Source organism: Panthera tigris, chromosome E2 (assembly GCF_018350195.1).
Source record: "Panthera tigris isolate Pti1 chromosome E2, P.tigris_Pti1_mat1.1, whole genome shotgun sequence".
Taxonomy (NCBI): Eukaryota; Metazoa; Chordata; class Mammalia; order Carnivora; family Felidae; genus Panthera; species Panthera tigris.
Genome location: NC_056674.1, coordinates 2,262,090 through 2,281,646, shown reverse-complemented (window position 1 = coordinate 2,281,646; position 19,557 = coordinate 2,262,090). Strand labels below are relative to the sequence as shown.

Here is a 19,557-nt window from a genome sequence, read left to right as displayed (position 1 = left end):
AGTGGTAGTTGGCCTCGGGGAGTGAGTGAGGTCAAGTGTGGAGTGAGCATCAGGAGAGACAATGTGTGCAGCTGTATGTGTGAACATATTCACAGGTTCTGGGGATTAGGACATGGGGATCTTTGGGAGGCCGTTATTCTGCCAACTACACCCATAATGTCAGTTTTGCTTTTGTTTTGTCATTTTAGTTTGACAGCATATGTTTGATTGATGTGCTGAGTTTTATTTACTTCTTAGGTGTGTGGGTTTACATCATGTTTAAAGAAGACCTCCCCCTTTGACATTATAAAATGAGTCTCTTGTGATTTTTTTTTTCTAGTATATTTATGGTGCTCTTAATGATTCCTGTGGCGTTTATTCTTCGTGCAAGATGTGATTTCACGTTGTTTCCCAGGTTGTTACCCAGTTATTCAAACAGCATTTGTTAACTGATTTTATCTTTTCACCACTAATTTCCCTAGCCACCTTTATCATCTGCTCTGTTACCTCTGGATCTATTTGTGGACTTTCGTTTCTGTCTCATTAATCTCTTTGTCTAACTACGTGACCGATACCATATTGTTTTAATTACTGAAGGTTTTAAAAATCTGGTGGATAGTTCCTCCTCATTCTTATTTTTCAGAATTTTCCTGACTATACTCATTTGTTTTTCCATTTGAACTTTAGAATTAGAATATCTGGTTTAAAAAATAACCATGTAATTATTCTTACTGAGATCACAGTAAATTTCTAGATTAATTGAGGAGAAAACTGATTTTTTAAATCGATTTTATCTATTTAAGAACAATGATAGGCTTTTCCCTTCATTTATGTCCATTTCCTGGTTGTTGTAGAGTTTTATTTATATGGGTCTTGTCCATTTCTTATTATATTTATTCCTAGGTATTATGTATTTATTGCTGTTACTGGAAATGGGGGCCTTGCATCCCTATTACAGTTCAACTGGTTGTTTTATATAAGGCAAAAGCCATTCATGTCTTCAGATTAATTTTGTAATTAACCCAACATACTGGTTTTTCTCATTATTTATAATAGCTTTCATGTAATACTCGAATTTTCCAAGTAGTCAATCATATCATCTGCAAATGGTGATAATGTTTTTGCATTTTTATACCACTTGGGTTTTCTTTTGCCTGACGAAGATGCCGATTACGTAGTACCCCCAGAACAATGTTAATAGGGGTAGTTTATGTCCTAATCTTGTTCTTAACCTTAATAGGAATAGTGTAAGTGGCTTCTCATGAAGCATAATATTAGATTCAAGAATGAGATAGAGATATTTAATTAAAGAAGCATCCACCTTTTCATATTAAGTTTTCTTTTTTAATCTGTCAAGTCTGGATTATATGAATAGATTTCCTAGTTCTGAATACTGAATCTAAACATTCACCTGTTGCATTTCTTGAGTCAATTGTGGTAATTTATATTTTTTCTGGAAAGTGCTCTTTTTTAAAAAAATTTTTTAATGTTTGTTTTTGAGAGAGAGAGGGAGACACAGAATCCGAAGCAGGCTCCAGGCTCTGAGCAGTCAGCACAGAGCCCAACATGGGGCTTGAACTCACAAGCCGTGAGATCATGACCCGAGTCAGCATTGGACGCTCAGCCGACTGAACCAACTCAGACACCCAATGCTCTTTTTTTTTTTTTAATTAATTAATTAATTTTGTGAGAGGGAGAGAGAGAGAGAGAAAGAGCAGGGGGAGGGCAGAGAGAGGAGAGACAGGGAATCCCAAGCAGGCTCTGTGTATTGTCAGCATAGAGTCTGATGTGGTGCTTGAACCCATGAACTGTGAGATCATGACCTGAGCCAAAATCAAGAGCTGGACACTTAATCAACTGAGCCACCAAGGTGCCCCTTCTCTCTTTTTTTTTTTTTTTTTGCCCCTTCTCTTTTTAATTTAAAAAAAAAAATCATGGTAAGACATACATAACAAAATTCACCTTTTTAACCATTGTAAAGTGTGTAGTACATTGGCATTTGGTACGTTCACAGTGTTGTGCAATATCACGATTATCTAGTTCCCTCATTTTTATCACCCTGTGGTCTTCCACCCTTCTCCGTTTTCTTTTTTCTTTTTAATGTTTATTTTTGAGGGGGAGAGAGAGAGCGAGGTCGTGCATGTGCACGCACGAGCAGGGGAGGGGCAGAAAGAGGGGGACAGAGGATCTGAAGCTGGCTCCGCATTGCCAGCAGGGAGCCAGATGTTGGTCTCAAGCTCACAAACCACAAGATCATGACCTGAGCTGAGATCAAGAGTCCAACACTTAATCGACTGAGCCATCCAGGCACCACTTTAATTTTTTTAGGAATCTCCATACTGTTTTCTATAGTGATCACACCATTTTACATTCCCACCAACAGGGCACAAGGATTCCAGTTTCTCCACATCCTCGTCAACACTTGTTATTTTCGTTTAGTTTTGTTTTGATAGTGGCCATCCTAATGGCTTTGAGGCAATATCTCATTATAGTTTTGATTTGTGTTTCTCTGATGATTAGTGATGTTGAACATGTTTTCAAATGCTTGCTCAATTGTATATCTTTGGGGAAATGTCTGTTCAAGTCCTTTGCCAGTTTTTTAATAGGGTAGTTTTGTTGTTGAATTGGAAGAGTTCTTTATATATGCTGGATATTAACCCCTTATCAGATATGTGATTTGCAAATATTTTCTTCTGTCTGAAGGTTGCCTTTTACTTTTTTGATTGTTTCCTTTCATAGTGAAAGTTTTTAAGTTTGATGTAGTCCCATTTGTCTATTTTTGCTTTTGTCTATTTTTGTCTATTTTTGCCTGGGCTTTTAGTACTCTATCTAAGAAATCATTGCCAAATGCAATGTCATGAGGTTTTTCCCCTATGTGGGTATCCAATTTCATCAGAACCATTTGTTAAAGAGACTGTCTTTTTCTCATCATGAGGTCTTGGCACCCTTATCAAGGATCATTTAATCTTATGCATGGGGGTTTATTTCTGGCCTGTCTGTCCTGTTCCATTGGTTAAACTTTAAAATACTCTGCCAGGCTGCTCACGAAAACATGAAATTGATACAGAAGATCTCATATTATTGTTGCTATTTTGCAGTTCTTTTTAAGTTTATTTTTTTTATGTTGAGAGAGAGGTGAGTGCACAAGCAGGGGAGGGGCAGAGAGAGGGGGAGAGAGAATCCCAAGCAGGTTCTACACTGTCAGCATGGAGCCCGGTGTGGGGCTCTATCTCACAAACTGTGAGATCATGACTTGAGCCAAAATCAAAGAGTTGGACACATAATTGAGCCACCCAAGGGCTGCATTTGCTTTTTGTTTTTTGGTTTTTTGAGACAGTGTTTTTAATGGCATGTCCTTAGAGGCAGCCAAAGTTCTTTCCACTTTGCCCAAAAAGCAAGTAATGTGTCATTACTTTAATCCTAAAACCAAACTCACATTTGGGCATAGTTACATGTTCCCAAACTAGTCTTCTCTTTCTACCAAGCTGGCTTCAGTTTTCCATGTTCCACGGCAACCTTTTGATTGTCCTTTATAGGATGGCAGTCAGATGTTGCTGACTGTTGAGTAGGTCAGCCACCAGTTCATAGGTCGCCATCATAATGACGGTATTTGGAATCTGTCTCACTAGAGTTGTTAGACCACAGTGAAGAGACCCAAAACCTTTCTTCTGAACAACCACACATGGTGTCTGGAAAAAATATCTATACGTACTTGGTGCCCTCTTCACCTAGTCTTGTTCTTACAATTTTACATGAATGCTGTATGGTTATAGCACAAGGTTTTTTTTTGTTGTGTTTTTTTTTGGTAATGTTTATTTATTTTTGAGAGAGAGAGGGAGACACAGAGTCTGTAGCGGCTTCAGGATCTGAGCTGTCAGCACAGAGCCCGAAGCAAGGCTCGAACCCACGAACTGTGAGATCATGGCCTGAGCTGATGTCAAGATGCTTAACCAACTGAGCGACCCAGGTGCCCCATAGCACAAGTTTTTGAGAGAACAGCAGCATCATTCCCACAAAATTTGGTATTTCTTTCACAGACTCTTCATCATCTTCCATTATCAAAGTAATCTTTTATTCTAGTAGTTTTTGCTTAATACTTCTACAAATAACCAAATGAATAAAGTTCTGTGAAATGCCACTACCCGAGGCTGACCTCCTCCTATAAAGTCTTCTTTGGGCATGTGTCTGCTACACTTTATGAGCACATTAAAAAGTACCCATTTGTTTTTCATAGTTCCTTGTATCAAGCTGTAACCAGTTCTTTCTTAGCCAAATGGGATTGGTTGCTGTGAGTATAGTAAAACAGGCCACTGCAGCTGAAGTCATGTGACGGGTAAAATGAGGATCTACTACATCATTCGACTTTTCCTCACAGTTTGAATCAGCAGCAAAGAATGTTGCTCTGGAAGAAGCCACCTCCATTCAATTGGGGCCTAATCCTCTAAACAAGGAACAAGACCTTCCTTTTTCCAGGGTCACATTTAGGCACTGTAAAGGTCCAGAAGAGACGGGTTTAGTAGACACTAGGTCTAAGCCGTGTGTTCAGCTGAACTTCAGAGGTAGAAAGCATCACAGCAGAAGACCATAGCTGTGTTACTATAACTTTCAGTGGACATGTGCGACCAGCCCCCCATCCTGCCACCTCCCCTGCCAGGCAGATGCGTCATCGTGTCCCTCCGGCCAGATGAAGATCCAGGCACCCCTCCCCATCGTTTTTTAAAATCCACTTTATTGAGGTATAATTTACATTCAGTACAATGGCATGCATTTGAAGTATACTGTTTGGTGAGTATGGACACATGTGTATACTTGTGTAACTGTCAGCACAGGCTAGAGAACATTTTCATCACCCTGAAAAGCTCCCTTGTGCAATTTCCCTCACAATTGCTCATACACCCAACCCCAGGCAACCAGTGATTTCTTTGTCACTCTAGTTTATGTTTCTAGGGTTCCACAGAAACATCCTTTTCTTTTTTAATGTTTATTTTTGAGAGAGAGGGAAAGAGAGTGAGCAGGGGAGGGGCAGAGAGAGAGAGAGAGGGAGACACATATCTGAAGCAGGCTGCAGACACATATCTGAAGCAGGGCTCAAACCCATGAACCTCGAGATCGTGGCCTGAGCCAAAGTCGGACACTTAACCGACTGAGCCACCCAGGCACCCTGAAACATTCATCTTTTTAAAAAACATGGTTCAGAGATCGGGTGCCTGGGTGGCTCAGTCAGTTAAGCGTCCGACTTTGGCTCAGGTCATGATCTCGCTGTTCATGAGTTCGAGCCCCACGTCGGGCTCTGTGCTGACAACTCAGAGCTGGAGTCTGCTTCAGATTGTGTTTCCTTCTCTCTCTGCCCCTCCCCCACTTGCTCTGTCTCTCTCTCTCTCTCAAAAATAAATAAACATTTAAAAAAAAAAAAAAAACATGGTTCAGAGGTGATTCTGATCCACACTAACATTTTAGAGCTATTCTTATAACCTCCTTCTGACTACTTCATCTCAATTTATGGTATTTCCTCTCTTTCTGTTTTGCATATCTGTTTTCTAATTGCCTAGCCACGTTCAAGAGCTTATAACTATAATCATGAGTCTGGATTTTCTGGTTTTACTATAGAAGTTCCTTTTTCTGGAAAAGGGAAAAAAACACATGCTTTTTTTTTTTCCTCCCCCCCCAGAATTGGACTCCAGGTATGATACTAAGGTATCCTCTCCAAAGCAGCATATTTATGAGGTACAGTCACCACAGTGGGAGATAATGGAAAGCCTTGCAAGTTACGGTCTTGTGTGCTCGAGGTTCCAAGATGATTGGGAATGCAGACAACAGGGAAATTCAGATGGACATCTGAGTCCAGTGATAGTCAATGATGAAGAAACGTCTACTTTCAACCAACAAGCACCATCATTTCCTTTTTATCAGAAAATTCATACTGGACAAAAGCCCTATGGATATGATGACTGTAGAAAAGATTTCTGGCAGGAAGACTTCCTTATTAATCATCAAGGAATTCATACTAATGAGAAACCCTATAAATGTAAGGAATGTGGCAAGGCCTTTAAATATGGCTCACGATTAATACAACATGAGAATATTCACTCTGGCAAGAAACCCTATGAATGTAATGAATGTGGAAAGGCTTTCAATTCTGGTTCAAATTTTATACAACATCAGAGAGTTCATACTGGTGAGAAACCTTATGAATGTAAGGATTGTGCAAAGGCCTTCAGTCGAAGCTCACAGCTGATTGAACATCAACGAATTCATACTGGTGAGAAACCCTATCAATGTAAGGACTGTGGCAAGGCCTTCAATAGGATCTCACATCTTAAAGTACATTATAGAATCCATACTGGTGAAAAACCCTATGCATGCAGGGAATGTGGGAAGACCTTTAGTCATCGGTCTCAGTTGATTCAACATCAGACTGTTCATACAGGCAAGAAACTCTATGAATGTAAGGAATGCGGGAAGGCCTTTAATCAAGGCTCAACTCTTATTCGTCATCAGAGAATCCACACTGGTGAGAAACCCTATGAATGCAAGGCATGTGGGAAGGCCTTTAGGGTGAGCTCACAACTTAAGCAACATCAGAGAATTCACACTGGAGAGAAACCCTACCAATGTAGGGTGTGCGGTAGGGCTTTCAAACGGGTCTCACATCTCACGGTACATTATAGAATTCATACGGGTGAGAAGCCATATGAATGTAAGAAATGCGGGAAGGCCTTCAGTCACTGCTCACAACTGATACAACATCAGGTAATTCATACTGAGGAAAAGCCCTGTGAATATAAGGAATGTGGGAGGACTGTACACCATGATTCAGCGACAGCTCAACATCAGAGAATGCACAATAGAGAAACACAAGTGAATATACTAAATGTAGAAAAGCCTTCCATCAGCACGTACCCCTTACTAATCATCAGAGAATTTATGTTAGCAAGCAACCATATAAATGGAAGCAGTGGGGAGAGCCCATTAGCTTAGGCATCACAGCTTAGCCCTTATACTTTGGGGAAAGACTTGAAGAGCGTAATACGGATGAGAATGCCTTCATTCAAGCCATCCTTTATCCTGAATCATAAGATTTGTAATGAAGAACAAATTTATGGATATAAACTGTTTACTCCATGATTATCAAAAAAGCAAGGGAAGGTTGGAAAAAGTTTTGCCTCTAACACATTCTGGAATCACATTTTCTTTCTTTTCTGCCTTTTTTTTTTTTTTTTTTTCCAAGAGAGAGCGAGTGGGAGAGGGGCAGAGGGATTAAGAGAGAGAGAATGAGAGAATCTTAAGCAGGCTCCATGCCCAATGCAGAGCCTCTTGCGGGGCTTGATCTCACAGCTGTGAGATCACGACCCGGGCTAAAATCAAGAGTCAGACACTTAACTGACTGAGCCCCCAGGTACTCCCAGAACCGCATTTTCTAACCACACTGTAACAAATTTAGCAATAGCCATTTTTTTTTTTTTTAACATCAGCCAAAAGTTTTCATTTGCTTGGAAATCAAAAAGAAAAAAAAAAGCCAAATTACTCTTGGGTTCCACTTCTTTTTTTTTTTTTAAGGTACGCTCCACATAGAATGTGGGGCTCAAGCTCATGACCCTGAGATCGAGTCACATGCTCTACTGACTGAGCCAGCCAGGTGCCCCGTTACTCTTGGGTTAATAAGGAAATAATGATGCAAATGATTATGAATGGTAATGAAAAGAATGACAATTGAGAGATTTATATTCTAGGAGTTGGAGGATGTGGCTAAAGTTAGAAGAATTTTTATAGCCTTTAAATGCATGCAAAGTGTGAAAACCTGAACGATTATTCTCAAATATATTAAACATACTATTTGAGAAGCCAGAAAAGAGAATACAAAACACCCACGTGAAGAAAGAACAAATTAATAGAAAAAATAGAAAAAAAATGAAATTAGAAAGTGGTTATCTTAAAGTACTCTCAGTTTTATTTCTTCCTGGCCCAGGAATAAACTACACTTAGGATAATATTTCTCAATTCCCATGTTTTAGATTATCTTTCACAACTTCTGTGGAACAGAGGGGTCAGTTGCCTACATAGTGGCCATACCCAGTTCCCTTTCCTATTGGCAGCATCTGTGTCTTGGTCTTAGACTCTGAAGCTAACAGATGCAAACTTTTCAGCCTCTTTTGCAGCTCAGGGTGGCTCTTGTTCCAGGGTAAGGCCAGTATGTTCCAGGGGTCTGTAGAGGCTTCTGGGAAAGATTTTCCTTACTCAGAAGAGACCGGAACATTAGGAAGACTCCCTCTCTTTTCATCTGCTTTTAAACATTTTCCTATGAGGACATAATGCTTGGAGCTGTGGTAGCCATGTTGGAACCAAGAGGAGAGAACAGAGGAGCTCAGAGAAGCTGGCCCAGAGCCCTGATGACACTGAACTATCAGGCCAATTCTGGAACGTCTCTGAAGCCTTGTGTAAAAGAAACAACCATTCACTGCTGAACTTACTTTTAGTTGGGTATTTTGTAAACTTGCGGCCAAAAGCGTCCTAAATTACATAACTTCAAATTTTATTTTATTATGATGGGTAAACGTGGCTGAAAGTACTTTTTTTGAATTTGACATTTCTCTTTGTGGCTAATTCCAGGATTGATTTTTGTATATATTCTGTCACGTTGCAAAAGAATATATATATTCTACTTTTCTTAGGTACAAGATTCTGTGTAAGCCAGTGGATTATAATGATAAAACTCTCCATGTTCTTATATAATTTGTATACTGGATCAGAATTTTCTAAAATTGAATTTTTTAAACCAAGATCTTGAATTTCCAGAGAGTTTTACTTTTTAATTTATGTTGCTTGACCTATAAAAACATACAACTTAACCCCTATTTATGAATCCTACCTTTTATCATTATATAATATCCTAACCCTGCCAAGTGTAGTGGTTGACAAACCAGATCTGGCCCACTACCTGTTTTATAAATAAAGCTTTATTGGAACACAGCCATGCTCATTTATTTCCATATTATCTACTGTTTTTACACTACGACAGCAGAACTGAGTGGTTGCAACACAGACTATGGCCACAAAGCCTATATTGACTGACCCTTTAGAATAAAAGTTTGTCAACCCTGGCCTACTGTAATCCTTTTAGCATTTTATTTCCATACCATGTAATATTACTAATAATAATTTGTCTTTGTTTACCTGGTATATTTTCACCCATCCCATTATTTTCAACCCCTGTCATTTTAGTGATTTCTTATTTTAAAAATTGCTGATTTTTAAAAATTGGAAATATGAGGGAACCTGGGTGGCTCAGTGGGTTAAGTGTCTGATTCTTCATTTTGGCTTAGGACATGATCTCACAGTTTCGTGAGTTTGAGCCCTGCATGGGGCTCTGTACTGGCAGCCTGAAGCCTGCTTGGGATCCTCTCTCTCCCTCTCTGCCCCTCCCCCACTTGTGCTGTCTCTGTCTCTCTCAAAATAAATTAAAAACTTAAAAAAAGAAACTGAGTCTTTTTTCTGTAAAGGAATTCGTGTTGGGTGTAATTTCAACTTTATTCCTTTCATTTTAGTGTGTGTTCGATTTATTTTGGGCTTTCCTTTGCTCATGTTGGCTGATCATTCCTTTTGCTAAATTGGAACTTAACACTGTACTTAGGGTAGTGGTCATCTCCCCATTCTTAATTATTATTTGGGCAGAATGAGAGCAGTATTTTTTTATTTTTTTAATGTTTATTTATTTTTGAGAGAGACAGAGACAGAATGCGAGTGGGTTAGGGGCAGAGAGAGAGGGAGACACAAAAGCAGAAGCAGGCTCCAGGCTCTGAGCGGTCAGCACAGAGCCCGACACAGAGCTCAACCCCATGAACCATGAGATCATGACCTGAGCCAAAGTCGGAAGCTCAACCAACTGAGCCACCCTGTTTGGGTCCCAGGTGCCACAGAATGAGAGCAGTGTTAACACTTTCTCACCCATTGTTAATTTTCTCTGCCACTTTCCTTCAAGAAGAGACCACTCTTGCTTTTTCTTTCCTGCAAGCCGATTTCACAATTCCTCCATTTCACTAACCTAATAAGAACCTAATCCAAAGCTTTTAGTTTTTCTCTTATTTATTTGATGCTCAACGTTACTTACTGCCAGACCCACTCATGGTAACCATTTAAATTTAAAGGTCCTCAGGGAGAGTAACATTCATTGCTGGCTGCTGTTTCTTTTCATCTTTTTTGCTGTCTTGTAACAGTTTTATTTCAAATCCTGTTTTGTTAGGCTGTTTTATTGAGTATTTGTATTCTCTGAATGCTTGTATGTCCAAAACTTTCTTGGGCCCTCACAAATTATATTTTTGGCTTGTAGAACATTCTTGGGATTATAGGTTTTTTCTGAATAATATGATTTTCTTAGCTTATGTAGATATTTTTGTTTCTGGGGTGCCTGGGTGGTTCAGTCAGTTGAGCATCTGACTTTTGACTCCAGCTCAGGTCATGGGATTGAGCCCCAAATTGGGCTGTACTAAGCATGGAGCCTACTTAACAATTCTCTTTATCCCTGTGCCCTTCTACCCCACTCAAGTTCTCTCTCTCTCTCTCTCAAAGAGTTGTTTCCTTTTGCTGCTATAACAAATTATCAAAAACTTACTGGTTTAAAACAACACATTTATTATCAGGAGGTCAGAAGTCTGAAATAGGTTAGGTCATTAGATCTCTTGGGCCAAAGTCAAGGTATTTTTAAATTTTTAAAAAATGTTTATTTGTGACAGAGAACATGAGTGAGGGAGGGGCAGAGAGAGAGGGACACACAGAATCCGAAGCAGGCTCCAGACTCCGAGTTGTCAGCACAGAGCCCGACGCGGGGCGTGAACTCACAGACCGTGAGATCATGACCTGAGCCGAAATCAGACGCTCAACCAACTGAGCCACCCAGGCGCCCCCAAAATTAAGGTATTGATGGGATGTGTTCTCTTCCAGAGGCTCTGTGGGAAAAACCATTTCCTAGCCTCTTTTAGCTTCTAGAGGCTGCCTGCATTCCTTGGTGTGGCCCCTTTGTGTCTTCAATGCCAGTAATAGTTTGCTGTGTCTCACACTGCAACACTCTTTTGCCTCCTCTTTCACCTTTAAGGAACCTCCTGATTATACTGGGCTCATGTGGACAATCCAAGATAATCTTAAGGTCAGCTGATTGACAACCTTCAGTCTATCTGCAACTTAATTCCCCCTTGCTACCAACATAACATATCCACAGGTTCCTGGGATTAGGACAGGGGCCTCTTTGGTGAGCCATAATTCTGCCTACCACAGTAATTGCTTCTGTCCTAGCATTTGGCAAGAGTTTCCATCCTTAGAATTCGGGACCTTAAGTAGGATATCCTGGGGAGATAGTCTCATGTCTTTTCTTAGCCCAAGGAAATTTTCTTCTAAATATTAATTAGTACTTCTCAATTGTTCTATTTTATTCCTTTTTTAAAAAAAAACTTGGGGCGCCTGGGTGGCTCAGTCGGTTGAGCGCCGACTTCGGCTCAGGTCACGATCTCGCGGTCCGCGGGTTCGAGCCCCGCATCGGGCCCCTGTGCTGACAGCTCAGAGCCCGGAGCCTGTTTCAGATTCTGTGTCTCCCTCTCTCTGACCCTCCCCCATTCATGCTCTGTCTCTCTCTGTCTCAAAAATGAATAAAAACGTTAAAAAAAATTTAAAAAAAAACTTGAACATTTTTGAATAAGCAGTATATCCTCATGATTCAAAAACAAGTCCTTCTATCCTCTTCCCTTCCCTTCTCTCAGAAGACTACATTTCTGGGCTTTGATTCTTCAAAGGTATAACTAATCCATCTCTTCTTTTAATATCAGTAATCATAGTTCCCCACAGTAACCCTGCAGCCCAATTATATTTTCATTATTGGAGAAAAAAATGCAGACGTAGAAAAGTTAAGTGACTTGCCGAAAAACACAAAGCTAGGATGTGAGTGGTTGAGTTTGGTGTTTGCACTTGGGTCTGTGTCACTCTAAAATCTTTCATCAAACACAGTGCCTGCAGGGAATGGTCCTCTATGTATTACAGCCCCATCGAGGTTGAATCAAGGTGGTAAATTCCTTAGAGAAAGCAGTATCAGAGATAGAAGACGCTTACTTCATGACATCATAGATGTTGGTGCAGCCACCATTCCCAAGCCCAGGCGGCCTCGCTGGAGTTTGGACTCATCCTATGCCACCTGTGAAAAATTTGGAACCAAAGCAGGTGTCTGGGAAAAGTAAGATCTTGTGGGAAAGGAGTGCCCTCCAATCAAGAATGACTGGGAAAATCTTAGAATCTAATATGTCTGCCCATGTGGTAGAATACTATACAGTTAATAAAAATAATATTTTTGAAGTTTTCCAGAACAAGGAAAAACGTCCATGATCTAATATTAAACATTCACAACAATGAACGTATTCTCAGGAAATCCTTGTATTTAAATTGCATCTGGTCAGAAAGAATTTGCAAAGATTACTTTCATTTTTTAACGTTTATTGATTTTGAGAGAGAGAAGAAAGAATGAGTGGGGGAGGGGGCAGAGAGAGAGAGAGAGAGAGAGAGAGAGACAATCCCAAGCAGGCTCTGCTCTGTCAGTGCAGAGCCCGACTTGGACTCAAACTGTGAGAGCATAACCTGGGCCAAAATTAAGAGTTGGCTGCTTAACCAACTGAGCCACCCAGGTGCCCCAAATACTTTTGTTTTTAATTTTTAAATTTAAAATTTTTTTAAATTTACATCCATGTTTGCTAGCATGCAGTGCAATAATGATTTTAGGAGTAGAATCCTGTGATTCATCCCCTGCATATAACACTCAGCGCTCATCTCAACAAATGTCCTCCTTAATGCCCCTTGCCCATTTATCACTTCCCTCCCCTCACCTCCCCTCCAGCAACCCTCAGTTTGTTCTCTATATTTAAGAGTCTCTTATGGTTTGTTCCCCTCCCTGTTTTTATGTTGTTTTTGCTTCCCTTCCCTTATGTTCATCTGTCTTGTATCTTAAATTCCACATATGAGTGAAGTCTTACGATATTTGTCTTTCTTTGACTAATTTCACTTAGCATAATACCCTCCAGTTCCATCTACGTAGCTGCAAATGGCAAGATTTCATTCTTTTTTATTGCTGAGTAATACTCCATTGTATATACACACCACATCTCCATCCATTCATCTGTCAATGGACACTAAATACTTTTTTAAAGTATTTAGTCCATGATTCTATGGACCTTAGGTAATTTAACTGGTTTGCTATTATTGGACTCAATACGTTAAGGCCATCTGCAGTTTCTTTACAGTGGCCTCCTTCCCTTCACATACTTCTCCCCTCAGGGCCATGTGGTCTCTCAGTTTTTAAAACTAAAAATGTTGGTTTTTCACACCAGGATGGCCACAAGGATGCGGCCATCTTTGAGCAGAGTGTGGGTGGCTAATCCCTGTCTCTCTCCGTACTCCCACACGTATCTACCCAGAGGGATGTGGACAAATTGGGGGTGACAGGAGTCTCAAATTGTTGGTGAAGAGCTTCCTCTCAAAATTCATTGACTGTCATCTGCAGCATCATAATTTCTCCATCATGACTCTCCAGGGAACTGCTAGTGTTTGCCTCTGGGAATCAACAGTTTCAGACTTATAACGCTGGAAATAGACCGGTCTGAATAATTTCTCCCTCCCTGATTCTTCAAGCCATTCTCTTTGCCTCTCTGCGTCAATGTCCTCTCAAGGGACTGGGTTTGAGGTTTTGAACAGCAATAGCATACAGGTCTGACTCATTTTCCTATATGCAGGGCTCAGCAATTCTAAGCCAGGTGTGATTGTTGGTGCAAGAGAATAGCCTTTGATGATGACGAGACAGCAGCCTAGGTGAGGGAGGAAGGGGGAAGCCACTGTGGGAAAAAACCGCACGTCTGTTTGGCAAGACTTTTCAGAATTTCGTCCTAAATTCTTTCCTTAAATGCTTACAGAGCTCTCAAGCTGACCTTACTTTTGTCTTGGAGCTCAGGTTGAGCTGCTCTGTGAGAGACTCCAGAATACGATGGCTTGAACAGTAGAATTTACTTCCCGACACTGAAGGTCAGCATTTGATCTTGGACTTCCCGGCCTCTGGAACTGTGAGACACAGATTTCTGTTGTGTATAAGCCACCCAGTCTGTGGTATTTTGTTATAACAGCGCTAACGGACTAAGACACCAGGTGACGTGTTGGGGCTGGCGTGTGGTTACAGCTGCACAGACGTTCCTTCTCCCCTGTTGTCTCCACTACGTTTCTCCGTGCTAGGGCAGCCCTCCTGGGGAGGGCTGGGGAAGGTTTACTTGTTTCACGTTTCCCCTAAGTAGTCCCTTGTGACCTCATCTCACTGTAAGGAGGCTCTTCCATTAGGTATCCCACCTTGGATAGTCTTGGGCTTGTGACACCTTTCTGCCTACCCGAGGACAAGGAGGTCATCTGAGCTGAGGATGGATTCTCAAGGAAAAAGCATCTTTGGTACTCTTGACTTTGTAGCCCAAGTTTCCTTAGATTTGGCCTGGTAAGTCTTGGCTATTTTTTTTTTTCCAGAACTTTGAGGCTCTTAAGATTTTGGGGGTGAATTTTATTTTAAAAATGTGTTTTCAGTGGGAGGGTTGCTTTGAATAACCTGGCCTCTCTACTCTTCAAATCCTGGTTTGTTTTTTATCCCCCTCTAATCTCTTAAGATCAGTATTAAGATTGTGTGTGTGATGAAGGTATTTTTTTTTTATTTAAATCCAAGTTAGTTAACATGTAGTATAATAATGATCCCAGGAATAGAATTTAGTGATTTATCACTTACATATAACAGTGCTCATCCCAATAAGTGTCCTCCTTAATGCCCATCACCCATTTAGCCCGTCCCCCCACCCAACACCCCATCAGCAATCCTCGGTTTGTTCTCTGTATTTAAGAGTCTCTTATGGTTTGTCTCTGTTTTTATCTTTTATTTTTCCTTCTCTTCTAGGTTCATCTGTTTTGTTTCTTAAATTCCACATATGAGTGAAATCATATAATATTTGTCTTTCTCTAACTTATTTCACTTAGTATAATACACTCTATTCCCATCTACACTGTTGCAAATGGCAAGATTTCATTCTCTTTGATCGCTGGGTAACATTCCATTATCTGTCTATCTATCTATATGTTATATATATATGTATATATAGTATATATATGTATAATATATATGTGTATATATATATGTGTGTGTGTGTGTGTATATATATATATATATATATATATATATATATATATGGTCACATCTTCTTTATCCATTCATCAGCTGATGGACATTTGGGCTCTTTCCATACTTTGGCTACTGTTGATAGTGCTGCTGTAAACATCGGGGTGCATGCGCCCCTTCGAGTCAGCATTTTTGTATCCTTTGGATAAATACCTAGTAGTGCAGTTGCTGGGTCGTAGGGTAGTTCTATTTTTATTTTTTTGAGGAAACTCCATACTGTTTTTCAGAGTGGCTGCACCAGTTTGCATTCCCACCAGCAGCGCAAAAGAGATCCTCTTTCTCCGCATCCTCGCCAACATCTCTTGTTGCCTGAGTTGTTCATCCTAGCCATTCTGACAGGTGTGAGGTGGTATGAGATGAACGTATTTAAACATATAAAATACAGGAAGTGGGCACTTATAAAATTGTTAGAAGGGTCACAAGAGCTGACTTTGCAAGGTAGGTCTCCAGAAGTGCCTCCCAAAATGTGGCAAAACTGAACCTTCAAAACATGTGCTCCCTCAGCCACGGTCCAGAGGTGGAGCTGCAGGGGGCTGCCTCTGGGACCACCAACTTCAAGCACACGCTGCTTTACCTGCAATCCAGGGTCAGAAGGTAAGGTGACGCGGGGCGCCTGGGTGGCTCAGTCGGTTAAGCAACCAACTTCAGCTCCGGTCGTGATCTCAGGGTTTGTGGGTTCGAGCCCCACGTCGGGCTCTGTGCTGACAGCTCAGAACCTGGAGCCTGCTTCAGATTCTGTGTCTCCCTCTCTCTCTGCCCCTCCCCCACTTGCACTCTGTCTCTCTCTCTCTTGAAAGTAAATAAAACGTTAAAAAAAAAAAGAAAGTAAGATGATGCAACCACCACTCACTGTCACCACAAATGCGTGGACCGCAGAGTTCAGACCCCAGCCATGCTGTCTCTGCCACCACCTTTTGGTAGCCACAGCAGGAGGAGATGTTGCCTCTGTCATCCAAATGTCACACAAGGGCATCTAAAGGGTGGAATCTTATTTCTGTTCAGAGTGCTTTGTGCACAGAGCAGGAAAATTACTTTTCCAGCCTATTCATGAGAGGAAGTCCAACCAGGACGATGTGGCAATGAACTCTAAGTGCCAGCCAATTAAAATTAACCACAGGAACTGTACTTTTTTACAGGGTTTTCTAGAATTTGTATTTAGCTCTTTCTCAACATCCTCTGGTTGGTTTGGTTTGTTTTCCTTTCAGCAGTGTGACTTGTTTCTTCCTTGATCTCTTCATGTATTTTAATCCATGCTCATTTTATATTCTCTCAGTTTATGTAGTTACCTTGTTCTTGTCCGTGGTTTCGGCTTGTGCCCTGCTCCTTTGCCGGGGGAGGCAAGCTTCGTCCTGCATGCTGCTCTGATGAGGTTGTGTCTGGTCCTTGGAGCCCCATCTAGGGCTCCCCAGTTGGACCCCATTAGCATGTTGGGCATGCATGGTCATCTGGATGCATCCTTCCTGCTGAAGCAGGAACTTGGGATTTTGGAGAGCAGCAGTGGGCAGGCCATCCCATCCCTGTTTCCTCACTAGGGCTGGAGATGTTTCCACTAGGGTTGGGGATGGCTGAGATATGACCCCAATCTCCCCATCGACCTCAATGTATTAGTTTTCTATTTCTGTTTGATCAACCGTCACAAGCTCAGAGTCTTAGAACAACAATCCTTTACCATCTCCCAATTCCATGGGAGTGAGCATAACTCAGCTGGATCCTTTGCTCAGCGTTTCACAAGGCTACAGTCAGCGTGTTGGCCACACTGAAGTTCTTATCTGGAGCTGAGGGTTCTCTCTCAAGGCTACTGGTTGTTGGCAGAATTCACTTCCTTACAATCGTGGGTACCCATGTTCTTGCTGGCTGCCCACCAGAGTCACTCACAGCTCCCGGGGGCCACACCTCTCCATCAGTGGTTCTTCCTTGAGGTCAGCAGGAGCATGTCTCTTTCTGACTTCTGCTTTTAAAGGGCTTGTTTGATTAAGTCAGCCTCATTGAAGCTAATCTTCCTTTTGGTAACTCAAAGTCAGCTGATTAGTAGCTTAATTATAATCATACAGGGCATGCAACATGGGAGGAGCAGGATTTGGTGGGGAGGGACGTCCTAGAAGTCTGTCCAAAATTTTCATGAACACCAGAAGGCTGGCACCAGACGAGGGAGGAAGAGAATTGCAACCTGTCCTTCTGGAAGGCAAGGCTGACCGCTCATGTTTTTTCTTCCCTCCCTGGTTTTGCCCTTTCAGGACTCGCCCTTCCCCAGGAGAGGAGGCTGGATGACTCATTGGCCCTTGCTGTTCTGAAAGCCGTGGCCCAGGTGTGTCATGCTTTCTTTCCCCTTCCTCAAACTGTGCTCATTTTGTATGAATATAGGACAACTTCCTTGGATTTCCTGTCTCACCCATGCATGAAAAGATCAAAAGGCCTGAGCCATCACTAAGAATCCCTCTCTCTCTGAACCTGCGTTCATGTATCCACATGACGTAGACTCTCCTATGGACTCAATTCTGCAGAAATGCATTGCTCCAGGGAAACGTGAAAGACTCCTATGTGAAATATGATTTCATGGACTAAAGGAACCACACATGACAATGCTTTGATGGTACAGACCAGGGTTTCCCAGTTAGACAAGATGGGCCGTGGTGTTCGTTGGTCTCTGCTGTGGTCCGAATGTATCCCCCCAATTCATATGTTATGGTATTTGGAGATGGACCTTTATTAAGTGATTAGGTCAGGGTGAATGGGATTAGTGTCCCTATAATAGAGGCTCTAGAAAAATCGCTGGTCCTCTTCAACCCCGTGAGGACGTAATGGGAAGTTGACCAGTGGTACTTTGTTATAGCAGCCTGAATGGACTAAGACAGAAGGTCTCAGGTTCAGGACCTTTTGAATTGGGGTTGGCATTGGGAATTTGAGGCATTGCCCAGCAGTCCCTCCATCCAGCCCAGATGGATGCCTGACCCAAGATCAGATGTGATGCTGAGCCACACGTGTGGGTAACGGGTCACATCTGTGTGAGCCTGGTTTATCGCCCATCAGCATTCTAGTGCTCGGGAACAAGGAAAGAGTGTGCCTGGGGATGAGCTAGGTGACACTAGTCAGAGTGTGTGAGGTGTTGAAAACCATAAATTGGCAGAGCTAAGAATGTCCCTAAAGATATCTTGTTCAACTAGATGTTCAACTGGGTGGTTCAATAGGTTAAGCGTCTGACTGGATCTTGGCTCAGGTAATGACCTCACAGTTCGTGAGTTCAAGCCCCACATCGGGTTCTGCGCCGATGGTATGGAGCCTGTTTGGGATTCTGTCTCCCCTTCTCTCTGCCCCTCCCCTGCTTGTGCTGTCAAAATAAAAATTAAAAAATAAACTTAAAAAAAAAAAAAGGTATCTTGTTCAACCTCAAGTGCCCAGAAATAAAAGAAGGTTTGTCACTTAGTGCAATGTCATGGGAAATTGTGCAGCTGATAATAAGTCTGTATTAAAGAGTCTGACCGAATAAGGAAACATTTGGACAGTGATGAAGCTGCTTCTTCAATATATTTAAGAATAATACACAAATCCCATAATTCCTAGCACAGATTCTGTTAGTCATTTTGGAATGATTCCATGAGAAAAATGTTTCAGGATTTCCCAAGCTCAACACGAAGGCGATTTGAGGCTGATAGTTGTTCGTTGTGCTGTCTTGTGCACAGGTGACCGGTCAGCGGCATCTCTGGTCTCTACCCGCTAGGTGCTAATAGCGCCCCCTATCCCAGTGGCGCCAACCAGAGTGTCTGCAGGCATTGCCCACTGTCTTCTGGGGGCGCCATATTGTCCCTGAGAGCCATTTCTCTAGTTTGAGTTTTCTTGAAACATTATGAAAGCACTCAAACACTGAAAACAATATCAGTATATTTCCATATTCACTCCTTTGATTTCGGAACAGAAGGAATAGAGAATTCAGACATGTGAATTCAACTTCTACAGTTTATTGGCAAAACATTGAACTGACTTCTTTTCGTTCATTGAAGTATCTTTTGATGGCTGTATCTCCCTTTACGAAGGAAGTTGTGCTGCTCTACATAGAAATATCAAGAACATACGGACCCTTCTCTTGAATTGCCAAAATTGTCTTACATGCTCATCTGCCTCAGCTTATTCTCTGGGTATGTCTCCCCACTCCCTGTGGTGTCCTTTTCCATCCTCCTATTTTCCTGGTCATAAATACTCACTTGGATGGCACACATCCTCAGTTTGTTGTTTCAGGGCTCAGTGATGTTTAGGGATGTGGCAGTAGTCTTCTCAGGACGAGTGGGGCCAGCCAGATCCTGCTAAGAAGGATTTGTACAGGGACGTGACACCGGAGAACTTCAGCAACTTCATCTCTAGGT

General features: G+C 41.7%; 1 protein-coding gene and 1 pseudogene across 5 annotated transcripts in view; one reads left to right on the top strand and one right to left on the bottom strand.

Moving 5' to 3' along the window:
* The window catches only part of LOC102954817 (zinc finger protein 582), a 122,607-nt gene extending 103,050 nt beyond the window's left edge, over nt 1-19,557 (top strand). For 4 of the 5 annotated variants that reach the window (XM_042970654.1, XM_042970657.1, XM_042970656.1 and 1 more), the window contains one exon: nt 5,648-7,202. In XM_042970654.1, the coding sequence (XP_042826588.1) occupies nt 5,648-6,957 (1,310 nt within the window). In that variant the 3' untranslated portion in view covers nt 6,958-7,202. Of the gene's footprint in view, nt 1-5,647; nt 7,203-17,436; nt 17,508-19,432 lie in introns of those variants that run through there. The other variant, XM_042970659.1, reaches the window with a different exon arrangement.
* On the bottom strand, nt 3,473-4,871 carry LOC122234228 (annotated as a pseudogene).